Below are 13,664 nucleotides of genomic sequence, written 5' to 3' on the forward strand. Positions count from 1 at the left end.
TATAATTGAGACTAAATAAAATAGTATCATTCTTACCTTTTCCTTACATCCAACAGCCTGGTATTTACATGGAAGCAATTTCTTGGGGCAGTCACCATTCTCGGGATCAACGTGGTTTTGTAACTGAAATAAAGAAAACAAATGAATGTTTTATTAGTCGTTAGAACACCACCACCACCACCACCACCACCACCACCACCACCACCACCATCATCATCATCATCATCATCATCAACAACAACAACAACAACAACAACAACAACAACAACAACAACAATAAATGAAATTGAAATCTACAAAACTCGGGTAAGTAATAATGATGAAGACATGGCAGTACACAACAGCTAGTGATTTCAACACTTCCCTATCCCCAGTTCAATCGTACCATACGTGTACCAAATATGGCAAACATTTACTCCAACTCTTACATTATAAAGTACTTAATCAACTCGGAAAAGTGTTAACTGAGATTGTATTACTTGATATCTTAGGGACCGGACAGAATTTACGGCAGGGGGGGGGGGGGGCCTGGGGAGAAATTGGGGGGGCCATGAAAAAAATGGGAGGCTTGAAGGGGGGGGCCATGAAAATTCTCATGGTTTGAAAGGGGGGGCCGCAAAATATTTTGTCATTGAAAAAAATTATATGTTAGAAAATTTAGCATTGCATGAGATAGCACTTGATATCGCCTTTAATATTGAATGTCTACACTTCCATTTATGTATTAACATGGAAGTGTGTACGTTTGTATGTACCTATTTAGTGAAGCATAAAAACACTACTCAAGATTAATTTGATACACCCTGAATCACTCTTATATACTCCAAGCTGTTCACACACACACACACACACACTTACACACACACATATGTATACATACATACATACATACATACATACATACATACATACATACATACATACATACATACATACATACATACATTTTAGCACTGTGGAAACAGGTTCAGTGTATAATTACCATCAAGGATACATATGTATATATATATATATCACATAAATTACAGGTCCTATGCTATATATATATATATATATATATATATATATATATATATATATATATATATATATATATATATATATATATATATATATATATATATATATATATATATATATATGGTAATATACTAGCATAGGACCTGTAATTTATGTGATTAAACTACACTACATGGTAGGTATACATCAAGTACTAGTGACAGTGACAGTGAGAGTGACAGCGAATCAAATGAGTCTAGCCATCAAAAAGACCAGGATGGCTCCCTTATTGTTCAAACTAGATCTGGTAGACTGGCTGGATCATGGAAACTTGCCTTTATATAAATTCAAGATTATGAATAAAGGGATTGTATTGCAAAGGCTATTCATCATTGACACTGCAGTACCGTAGCCTGCGGGGGGGGGGGCAAGGGGGGCAGCTGCCCCTCCTGAGATTTTGGGGGAAAAAAGCAAGAAAAAAAGCTACTTTTTGAATAGAGCTATTAAAATCGTTATTTACGTCGTGGCGATTCCTAGCATGCGCGATTTCAATGGATAGTTCACTAAAGTGACTGTACACTGACTCATGGCTAAAAGGATATTTCTTTATATTTTCTGACTAGTACATGTAACAATATACATTTGAGTCTATTCCAAATTATATAATATCTTATACAGTGGTCTACTTGGCTCTGATGTTGCATACAAGCATGAATTGAGATTAAATATCCAAGGTGCACTAAAAAGAATTGAACAAAAGTTTACGACCATCAAAAGTCTGAAAGTCTTGAAATTCTTTTTCGGGATTTTTTGGAAGGAAATTAAACTTCAGGAGAAGTCATTTACCATGTGCACATCCGCATAATATCTTTCAGCTTTGCCACAACAAAATACACTTCCAGATAATGTGTAATACATAGCATAATTGTTTCAATTCTGGTATTTTATTATGTCTATGGTTTGATATTTTATGCCTTTAAATGGCCTCCTACACTGTCTTATTTTCAATTTTTTTTCACCTTTGGAGTTGTCTTCTTCCAATGCATCATTGTACCATATGATTTCATATCTCCACTGTAGTCACGGTGTAGTTGACAGAAGCCTGAGAAGGGGTGGCTAAAATAATGCTTGAGTTTCAATTGGTGGGGCTTAACATTTTTTGAGAAGAGAGGGAACTACACCATTTGTTTAACCATAAATTGTGTACATTTCCTAAATGTAGCTATGCAGACAAATTGCATGAGATAGTATCAAGATGACTGAATAAGTGCTATCTAAACTCGACCTGAATTATTTTGCTGTCATTATATATGGTTTGTTTTATCCTTGTCAAGCATTGTGAAAAAATGAAACCGACCTACTTACTCAATGTGATGGGTTAGGTTACCCGTTGACCAGCATTTTTTTCTGACCTTACATATATATAATTGCGTATGCTAAAATATGTATTATGTAAATTACAAGCAAATTTATGTAAATTAGCATTTTTCTAAATTTTAAATGCATGATTGCACCAACACAAAGTTCTGTCCCCCTCGGCAATTTGGTCAGGCTACGGCCCTGCACTGCACTTCAAGCTTAATGTGAAGGTTTAGAAAACTGTGAGTAATACTCATCTGATCACTGTACAGTGTATTGAATACAATTCTGAATTTGCTGTCCCCATCATGAAGTCACAAATGCCTGACACTATAGGTTTAAATATGTATGGTTTTGGAACTGAAAGCATATTGATTACATCTAAGCATTCCACAACATTCTGAATTTCTTTGCACTTTCATGAAGTCACAAATGTCTTACATTTACATGTGTATTGGTAATGCATTTGGTGTAGGAAAGTGCAAGCTATATTTTTCAGACCTAAGTGTGCATAAAATCCTTAGTTTGCTAGCACTTCATGACTACCACAAATGTCTGACATTAGATAGTTATTGTGTTATGAGTATAAATAGATATTTGAATACACTATGTAGGTGATGTGATGTCCTTAGATACTCCCAACAAATGTCCCCACTACAGTTTTTCACAAATCACGCATGTGAATGTGTGTTTACTCTGTGTCTGTGTTTCTGTGTATGTATCAGTGAATGACAGTTAAAACCACCACATCAAATGCCTTGGTATTAAGTGATGACTACTTATGGTGTCTAGTTGGGAAATAAACAAGATTATACCACATGTGTATGATTACATGTATAGTCAAAATGTTTTATTTTGTTTTGTTTTCTAAAAAACTTCCTCTACAACTACTAAGTTGTTTGGGCTGAAATAGTAACATAATAGTCGTACCAAAAGAAATATTACAGTTGTGCTACAGTAACAAAAAAATTTGTACTCTTTTTAGTTATTGTAGGGGGCAGGATATTGTGCACTTTTTTTTTCTTTTTTCTTTTTTTTTTGGGGGGGGCCATGAAATTTTTATACTTTTGAAAGGGGGGGCTGTGAAATTTTGGTCACAGTGGATGGGGGGGGGCCAGGAAAAAAACCAAGTCAGAGATAATTTCTCCCCAGGCCCCCCCCCCCCCCCCCTGCCGTAAATTCTGTCCGGTCCCTTACCTGTGCCCTGGCAATATCTTCTCGTCCACAATATTGGCATTTTATTGGGTACTTCGGACAACATGAGTAGTGGTCCTATGAGCAAGAAATCATATTGGAATAAGTTCAGTGATTCTCAGAAATACTAAGACTGAAATCTCGTGCAGGTTAGGTAAAGTTCTCATACTTCGTCTTTTCGGAAATTTCTGGTAAGCCTTTCAACACACACAAGCAAAAAATGTGCATCGTATATTTATTCATCTTAAGCTATATTAGAATGCATACACAGGGAACCTTACACCTCTGCAACATCCACATATACCTATGGCAGGGTTGTGCACTTAGCTGTACCAGCTCAGTGGAGCCACGGGGACTGTACCAGTTATGTGCACAATATATCCAACAGCTCTGGCCAACATACTATAGAAGTAACATAAGTACCTAGATTTCGACAGCTGTGTAGCTGGTATGCCAACATAAATGTAACGTGGATGTTAAAAATAGCAAGGCAGCATAGGTTTTCTTTTTCTTATAGCCATGTTTCAGTTACGTGAGAATTGCTGTATCAGCGGTATTTCCCACAGTCATGTACCAGCTGGCTATGTGAGAAATGCTAGCCGGATATGAACGAAAAGGGGGTTGCTAACTTGCTACAGGGTATTATTCCACCACAGCTGTTACATGTATGTGCACAAGTTACCGTATGCTAGGTGTACAGTACACAACTATGGTACTGGGATGTGCAAAACAGTGGTGGCACAGAGGCGGTATTCCACATTAATGCTACTGGGAGATTTTTCACAACCACATATACAAGGGCTGTGGAACAATATACCTTGTAAGGCGGTTGTGAGTTACATAGCTGTGATCTTCCTCCTAGCACTGGGATGTGGCCTCAATTTAGGATGTGGAAGTGCTTGGATGTACAAGGTTCCCTGTGTAATTTGAGGACTATATTTTGTTTATCCATTCTACAAAATTGAGCAAGGGTTTGGTCAAAGTTACTACCATGATGTATAATCACATGTGTGTGTGTGTGTGTGTGTGTGTGTGTGTGTGTGTGTGTGTGTGTGTGTGTGTGTGATTTATTCACAGAAGGTATTTGTCATCTTTCCTGACGAGTAAATAAACAATAAACCTTACCTTCAATTCTTTGAATGATATTTCAGCCTTGCAGTATTGGCATTCTACTTGTCTCATAACACAGTCGTTCAGTAAATGTTCAGCAAGGTCCTTTCTCCTTATTCTAGTTTTACAGCCAGTATTCAAACACTTAATCAGTGCAAGAGGACAACTGGATTCATGATCCTATAAATTAAAAAAGAAACAGGAATTGGTCAAACCCGGAAAAACAGTAGCGATAATATATATATTTTTTAATTTTCTGTTTCAATCCTGGAAAAAACTAGCGATAATTGGGTGAATTAGTGTCTATAAAAGTGTAATTTTAATATAAACCTTAACAAATTGTTTCAAATCATCATATCTTTTGGCTTTGAAATAATGTAAAATAAGAACTATTATCTGTTGTATAAAACTACATACCTGATCATATTTCCTATATAGTCCACTCCAGTGACATCCTTCATTGGGGCATCGTACCTGGCGACTATTCAGTTCCCGAAGTATAGCTCTGTCGTTGTTTGTCTGTTGTGCGAAGAAAAACAATTAAGAGCACACGATTAAGCAGACGCAAACGGATTAAAAACTGCTGACTTGTTATTCAGAAATATGCAGAATAACAATAATCACATTTCTTGGTTTTGATCTATGACATTTCGTTGGCACAAAGAAATATCATCATCATCATCGTCGTCGTCGTCGTCCTCTCCTCCCCCCTCTCTCTCCCTCTCCCCCCCTCTCTCTCTCTCTCTCTCTCTCTCTCTCTCTCTCTCTCTCTCTCTCTCTCTCTTCCATGATTACAATTCTCTTGTCTTATGCTCCGATGAATTTACATGCAATGTTTGATCTATACACATGCATTTTCATTTACACTGCAAGTATATACATACCTCTTCAATCGACAGTAACGATTCACAGTGTTCTTCATCCCAACATGCCTGGCATGTTACATCTTTCCTATTGTAAAGCAAAATGAAAAAAAAACGCCATCATTATTTTGTAAATTGAGGGGATTTCAGAAAATCCTACTCCCAAAACCCTGAGGAGTTTCACTTTAGGATAAGTACTACACAGTGTTAAAAAAATAAAGTAGTTGCTATACGCTATATACAAACGGTGCGTTTGAAATGGAGGTATCAATCAATCAATCAATAGCACTGGAGTATAATTTTCTACCTTGTACCTACATTTGTACCTACCTACTTGTATCCACATATCCACATACCTCTCATATGTTTAAGAATGTCCGATTAATAACCAGGTTTAAGAACTAATGCTTTACGAAATATCGTTCTCCAATTGTTACTTTCTCCTCCATTTCCGTGACAAATCCATAACCTATAGGAGACACCAAGAACAGCACGAAGATCATTTAACTAAAGTACGCCGACATATAGTCATAGCATGTGTCGTTGTACGTACGTGTGCTGTCTTACTCGAAATGTTCGTCAAGTCACGTGAGTAGTACAATAACAAATCACTGACCCATACAATTCGGTCGATTTTTTCCCCGCCTGATTTTTCTTTAATAGCACACACTATTCTTTTATCAAGGACTGATGGTTTAATACCCAGGCTAATAAGCTAATCAACCACGATTCTATACCGAATATTATTTTCAATTATTATTTTCTTTTTAAAAAATCCATCACAATACCTAGCTTAAAAAAAATATTTGTTGAATAACATTCAATAATAACAAAATAATCGGAAATGGAGAGAACACATTGGAAAATACGTCGTTGAAACACATTTGTCAACATGACGACAGTCGTGATTATACAGGCTATTATCTTTGCTAAGTAGGTAAAGTCTACCGGGGTTCCCATGTTATTTCTCTTGGGTTCCCAAATAAAATTACCATAGACTCTATGGGAAATACTGCCATTTTTACCCCTTTCTGTTACTGGGGTTACCCAACCTTACAAAAAAACACTGTGACAGACTAACGCATTGGAAAGTACGTTGAAACTCATTTGTCATTATGGTGGCAATGGACTTGTCATGAAAAGAATTTAAGGAACTCAACATATTTTCGATCTGTCGCTTTGGAAAAAAAATGTTAGGTTCCGAAAACATGACCAGAAAATAGTGTACGTAAATATTTGTATTCATTTAATCGCTGGCCACAATATTTATATATCTTATTACAATGCCAAATACATAATTTATATGTAAAGTATACGAACATGATATAAAGACTGTAATGTATAAATTCGTCATATTATAGTCTGAAGAGACCCACTTTCTCTAGAATGGAATTATTAGAAAAATGACCAAGATATTTTGGCAATGTACTGTAAACAAATGTTTAGCGTCGGTTGCTTTAACTAAATGTCTGGTTGGACGGGTTATAAGAAACACGTGATTTGTTATTGATAAAATAATGTATGATCATTGCAACACGATCTTACCTTTACCATATCATGTTGTAAGGTACTAATAAATCGTTAGTTGAATTAAACCCCGACACACATTAACATATTTTTTTTTAAATACTAGTTTTGTGTTATAGCTAAATCGTTAACTTACCTTGTTAGCATTTCTTCCAAACATTTTCTGCAGAATCGATGTCCACAAAACGTTTGAATGGGGTCTTTTAACACTTTCGAACAGTGAGTGCACAGGAACTTTGCATCAAGTTTGGCACCCTTGAATAGGTCTTTCGAATATCCACTCATTTATATGTAGGTAAAAGTCACGTGAATGTTTACTGGTTTCAAAAGAAAGTTAAAATGAAAATCAATAAATCTAGAAAATTGCAAATTTGCCAGCACAAAATAGTATTGAGGCTGGGTTCAGAATTTAGGGCAGGATGGGGGCTGGGGAGAAATTATTTTGGTCAATTTTTTTCCGCAGCCGCCCCCCCCTCCCGGAATGAACCCAAGTATTTTCGTAACCCCCCCCCCCCCATACCTTAAGGTGTAATGATACACGGTACCCCCACCCTCCATCTCCACTGAATCAACTTCAGCATCCACACATAGTAATGAGACATTGGATTGTAACCTATACTTTCCTTGGATTTAAATCGTAAATTCTGACACGTGATTTAACTCACGAACAACCTTTTTGGTTAAACATAGTTGAAAACTTCACCGATTATCAAGGGATTTTTGTTCTGGACACGGTTTTCATTAGTCTCGCTGCCAGACCGTGACTATCGTCCCTAATCTTCTTCTTAGTTGTCGTGTGTATGCCGAGCGGCTTTAGGCGTAAAAAGAGAAAGACTTGTCCCCTCCCTTCCGCGGCTGCGCCGCTCGGCAATACAAAGCTTAGGGACGATAGTCACGAGTCTGGCAGCGAGACTAGGTTTTCAACTGCTGTGGTTTGTACTCTACAAATACATAATATACTACATTGTCATAGATGTATTGAAAACCTAATGAACAGTAAAACAGAAAGAGTATACCCCCAATACTATCTAAAATATTCTGCTCCTCAACTCAAGCTACCCCTTCACTGTCGATTTTCCCGTTGGTTGTTGTGGATTACTAATGTTGTATGGAATATAATTGTAATTTCTCAAGTTACATCGTATAGGGAGAAATTATTGTTTTGGTGTATTGTGAGGGCGCTGTGATGGCATATCACGTGTGTTTGATTGACAGTAAAGTTTGGGTATGTTCAGTCTACACGTTACCTTGGTCATTGACACATGTAAATTTTTATGCCGTACAATTTTCAACCTTTTCTGCACGTTCTTGCTATTTTGGGACCTAAACATGGCCGAATCGGAAACCAGGCAGCCTGCTGAGGCTACTAACAACTCTACACTGGATCTACATCAGATTATCCAGGCAAACAACAACCAATTGCTGACTTCGATTAACCAACTCGTGACTGACAAGATGTCTTTGATGAAGCGGGAGTTACAAACAACCCAGGAGGCTGCGAACAGGGAGCAGTTGACCGAAATCAAAAGGGTGAAATACTCGGAGGCACCAAAGTTCAAAAGAAAGGCCAACGAAGATCAGTTTAAACACAATATGAAAGTCAGAGACGGTCTGCAAGAAGCCAAATCAAATATCGATTTCAAGAAACTAGATGACGCCAAAAAGAAGCTCGACGAAGGTATCGAAATTATTGATCAACGTCAAAAACTAATTCTTCTGGCGGACGGGTCCGAATTTGGATGGGGGACAGCTCTAGAATATCAGGCTCACGAACTTGCCGACGATAGTGACGACGAGAAACGTATATGGAAGGCGGAGATGCGAGCCAGCAGAAAACAGAAGGATAAGAAGAAGAAAACACAATTTCGCCCTGGCCAAAACTTTAATAAGTCCATAGGCGGAAATACCCAACAGGATAGTATTAGTAGTGTATCAAGAAGTGGAGGACAACGCCCTGGTGGTGGCCCAAGACCCGGAGTTTGCTTTTCATGCGGAAAAGCTGGGCACTTTCGATCTGAATGCAGATATACAGCAACTGCTAGTGTAGGCGCCAACTCAAATGTTGGCGGGAATGCATGACTACAAAAGTTAAGTATAATTCCTTCCCATATTTTCGAAGTTTCTAATGGGGAAGTGGAATTTTCGTCTTAGGGGGAAGGTAATTTTTCAGATTTGGATTCTGATGTCTTTGTTGATGATTTAATTCCAATTATTGCATCAAATCCTGATATTTCTGTAAAGGCAACCCCGGTTCGTGTCAGGGGAAATTTGCTACGTTGTATCGATTTTTGGCGGGAACACGCGCCCAAACCCATAGTGGAGTTGATTGAATTTGGTTACAAATTGCCGTTGTTATCACTGCCACCTCCCATGTTCAAGTTTAATAATGCCTCAGCATTGGCAAATAAAACCTTTGTAATGGGGGCTATTCGAGATTTATTAGAAACGGGGGCAATAGAAGAAGTGAAAGACAGGCCATATGTCTGTAACCCCTTGTCGGTCTCGATTAATAAAGCAGGTAAGAGTAGGCTTATACTCGATTTACGGTTGGTAAATCTACACTTGTTTAAAAATAGATTCAAGTGCGAGGATTTAAGAGTGGCAAAAGAATTGATCAAGCCTGGGGATTTTCTATTTAATTTCGATTTGAAATCAGGATATCATCACGTGGAGATTTTCCCACAGCATAGGAAATTTCTAGGTTTTTCATGGGAATTTCCGGAAGGTAGGAGATTTTTTATTTTTTGTGTTTTACCATTTGGGCTTTCTACGGGGCCTTACATTTTCACTAAATTGCTCCGACCAGTTGTTGCTAAATGGCGAGGGGAAGGTAAGTCAATGGTCATCTATATTGGCGACGGTCTGGGGGCGGGCAGATCACTGGACAAAGCTTCTCAAATTTCCAGAGAGGTTAAGTCTGATCTGTCCAAGTTTGGGTTTGTTACCAGTGAGCAAAAATGCCAATGGGAGCCAGTGCCTAGAATAACATGGCTTGGCAATGACATCGATATGTGCAAAGGTGAGATTTCAGTCACTACTGACAGGATTGTTCGTTTGTTAGCTTCTATCCAGAATTTATTGGACTATTGGAGAAATGGGAAATCGCTTATTCACAGTCTGTCCAAGCCAATCGCAGTACGTAGGATAGCACACATTGTCGGGCAAATAATCTCTATGAGATCAGGAGTAGGTAATGTGGTCTTGCTTATGACTCGTCACTTATATTATGCTATGAATACTAGGAGTTCTTGGAATAGCTTTGTTGTGTTAACACAACAGGCAAGGGATGAATTGGTCTTTTGGAAAGACAATATTAGTTTATGTTGAATGGCAGACCAATATGGAATAGTTCAAAAGCCAATAAAGTAGCATACTCTGATGCCTCAGGTAAGGCTTTTGGTGGATACATCGTTCAACATGATAAGGACATTGTGCATGGTAATTGGGATCAGTTTGAAGCAAGCCAGAGTTCTACTTGGCGTGAATTGGAAGCCGTACATAGAGTACTATATAGTATTGCAGATATTATAAAGGGTCAATCTGTAAAGTGGTTTACAGATAATCAGAATGTGGTAAGCATAATTAACCGGGGCAGTAGAAAACCCATGTTGCAAGACATTGCATTGAGTATATTTGCAATCTGCATCCAATCTGGAATATCTGTAGATCCTGAATGGATTCCAAGGTCAGCTAATGAGAAAGCAGACTATATCAGTAAGTTAGTAGACACTGATGATTGGTCACTCAATATGAATTATTTTAATCAGCTGAACGTTCTCTGGGGGCCATTTTCTGTGGATAGGTTTGCATCATCTTACAATGCAAAATGTACTGTTTTTAACTCTAGATTTTGGTGTCCAAATTCTTCAGCAATGGATGCTTTTACTCAGAATTGGGGGACTGATATCAACTGGTTATTGCCCCCAACTTATCTTATTGGGAGGACAATTAGACATCTACAACTCTGTTCAGGCAAAGGTGCTCTAATACTGCCTGTTTGGAAATCTGCCTATTATTGGCCATTAATTTGCCCTGACGGGGTACATTTGTCAGAATTTGTGCATGACTGGGTAGATTTACCAAGTAATGACCCTGTGCTGTTCCTGACTGGAAAGGCAAGGAACTCTGTTTTTGGAGGTAGAATCCTAAATTTCAGGGTGTTGGCCCTGTGGCTAGATTTTGAATCTGCACCTAGAGCAAACAGAGATGGTTTCTGTTTATCACAGTCTGGGGAGTGCCCCAGCTGTGTTTCCTAATGTTGGCTCTAGCGACAACAGGAAGTATATGTTGTCCATAGTAGTCATTTACATAGCCAATAATGGCATGGTATGGATGTATTGACATTTGGTCAAGGAAAACCAATGAAGTTTTTCTATAGAATTATGATGTTTAATGGTATTCAACAGTTCAATTTGTTTTTTGTATGAATTTTATTTCACAGGTAGTGGCATTTTCCATACTGGCATTTGGGCAGAGTTTGACAAGGTTGAAGATCCAACGCTGCTACAGTTAGCCAAGTATCTTCCAAGTTTTTCCATGGCCTCACGAGCAGACTCAACAACGTTAGCTTATTCAAATGCATTTAGCAAATGGTCACGGTTTGCTTCCGATCATAACTTGACAGCTATCCCAGCAGAGCCCAGCCACGTTTCACTGTATCTGACACATCTGATTCAGGGGTCTCTTACAGCAGGAAGTACCAAACAAACTGTTGAGTCAGCATTTTATAGCATTCAGTGGGCTCATCAAATCGCAGGTTTACCGTCACCTACGGAACATCCTTTTGTCAAGAACTTGGTCGAGTCAGCGAGACGTCTGCTTGGTAGGCCAGTAATCAAAAAACAGCCAGTTACCACAGAAGTTATTTCTGAACTTGTTGAACACTTTAAGGACTCGAGTTCACTTAAGGACGTGAGAGACATTTGTTTGATGTTAATAGCTTTCGCTGGTTTTCTCAGATTTAGTGATGTAGTTAATATTAAGAGGTCACATGTTTCATTTTTTGACAGTCATGTTTCTATAGTCATTCAGAAAAGTAAGAATGACCAATATAGTAAGGGGAATGTCATACACATTTCTAGGTCGGGTAAAACCACTTGTCCTGTAGCTTACCTTGAGCGATATCTTACACTTGCAGGCATTTCAAGTGAGTCACATCAATTTATTTTTAGACCATTGTTTGTTTCAAAACACTCAGTTTCTTTGATTCATAAGGATAAGCATCTCAGTTACACTAGAGTTAGAGAATTAGTTAAACAGAAATTGAGTTTAGTAGTTGATGATGTTTCAGTATTTGGAACCCATTCCTTTCGTAGTGGGGGTGCTACAACAGCTGCTCAGGCAGGAATTTCATCTCGCCAGCTGATGCAGCACGGTAGGTGGCGTTCATCAACGGCCAAAGATGGCTACATTCATGATACCATTTCTGAGTGTTTATCTGTAACCAAGTGTTTAGGGGTATAGTCTATGAAATCACCCACTTTTTCTCCCCTTCTGTTTGCTTGTCTATGTTTGTGAATAAAGTTCAATGACCTGGCAGCGTAGCCACACACTGTATATATGTTTGTTTTGGTAAATGTATTTAAGGCCCGGAGATGGTCCAAAACTTGTAATTTCTCAAGTTACATCGTATAGGGAGAAATTATTGTTTTGGTGTATTGTGAGGGCGCTGTGATGGCATATCACGTGTGTTTGATTGACAGTAAAGTTTGGGTATGTTCAGTCTACACGTTACCTTGGTCATTGACACATGTAAATTTTTATGCAATATTTGTATTTTGTTTTCTATAAAACTATATTTGCCTAGTAGTGGATGTTTACACTAAATTGTAGCCATTTTGTATACTGTTAGATTTATCTTGATGTTTGATGTATCATTAATTTAACTGAAAGATTTTCTGGAGCAGGTAATCAAACGCTTTTCCAGAGCTTTTTCCTTTCCATACGTGAAAAGGTTTTTAACCTCTGGTTTTTAGGGCGAGGTTCCTGCAGGAGATATTAATTTTGTTGTCAACTCTTTTCTACAGCACTGTAACATTTATTCTATGTTTGTGAATAAAGTTCAATGACCTGGCAGCGTAGCCACACACTGTATATATGTTTGTTTTGGTAAATGTATTTAAGGCCCGGAGATGGTCCAAAACTCATCAATATGTATTCCTAAGAGGTTACATGGACTATTGATGGAGCTATTGTACAGAGCGATGTGGCGAATGGAAATTTCCAGAATATTCCACAGGCGCTCGTGAAGTTGTTAGATCATAGAAAACTACGTACGACAACAGTGAAAGCCGAATAGCGAGCAGCGGATTTGCATTGCTCGCCACACTATTGTAGTTCTCTCTGTGATCTAGCAACTTCCACAGCGCCAGTGGAATTATCCAACCATATTATTATTAGCTGTATACGTACATACCTTTACTGTGTATGTTCGTCTATGTAGCTCTGCGTCCGGTGTTCCGCGGCCGTGTATACGTGTATGAGTCACTCACGTGACTCAGGTGGTATATATAAGTGCGTAGGTTCGTCATTATTCTAATTATATTTTGTAGGGGGTTTCCCCTAAATGGCTGATGGATTTCGATGACGTGATGTGACGTACGTCACACCCAC

At 38.3% G+C, this 13,664-nt stretch overlaps 2 protein-coding genes across 5 annotated transcripts in view; one reads left to right on the forward strand and one right to left on the reverse strand.

Moving 5' to 3' along the window:
• Positions 1-13,664, reverse strand: part of LOC144441436 (TNF receptor-associated factor 2-like) — a 311,144-nt gene that overhangs the window by 2,768 nt on the left and 294,712 nt on the right. The window contains exons 1-7 of one of the 4 annotated variants that reach the window (XM_078131007.1): positions 13,468-13,590; positions 7,189-7,369; positions 5,547-5,613; positions 5,080-5,181; positions 4,678-4,842; positions 3,556-3,630; positions 37-123 (exon numbers count right to left, since the gene is read on the reverse strand). In XM_078131007.1, the coding sequence (XP_077987133.1) occupies positions 37-123; positions 3,556-3,630; positions 4,678-4,842; positions 5,080-5,181; positions 5,547-5,613; positions 7,189-7,337 (645 nt within the window). In that variant the 5' untranslated portion in view covers positions 7,338-7,369; positions 13,468-13,590. Of the gene's footprint in view, positions 1-36; positions 124-3,555; positions 3,631-4,677; positions 4,843-5,079; positions 5,182-5,546; positions 5,614-7,188; positions 7,371-8,068; positions 8,160-13,467; positions 13,591-13,664 lie in introns of those variants that run through there. The other 3 variants (XM_078131008.1, XM_078131009.1, XM_078131006.1) reach the window with 3 other exon arrangements.
• Positions 9,471-13,127, forward strand: LOC144440623 (integrase/recombinase xerD homolog). Its single transcript, XM_078130009.1, has 3 exons — positions 9,471-9,570; positions 9,859-9,882; positions 11,494-13,127. Exons 1-3 carry the CDS (start codon positions 9,471-9,473, stop codon positions 12,513-12,515), a joined length of 1,146 nt encoding a protein of 381 aa, XP_077986135.1. The 3' UTR covers positions 12,516-13,127.

Source organism: Glandiceps talaboti, chromosome 10 (assembly GCF_964340395.1).
Source record: "Glandiceps talaboti chromosome 10, keGlaTala1.1, whole genome shotgun sequence".
Classification (NCBI taxonomy): Eukaryota; Metazoa; Hemichordata; class Enteropneusta; family Spengelidae; genus Glandiceps; species Glandiceps talaboti.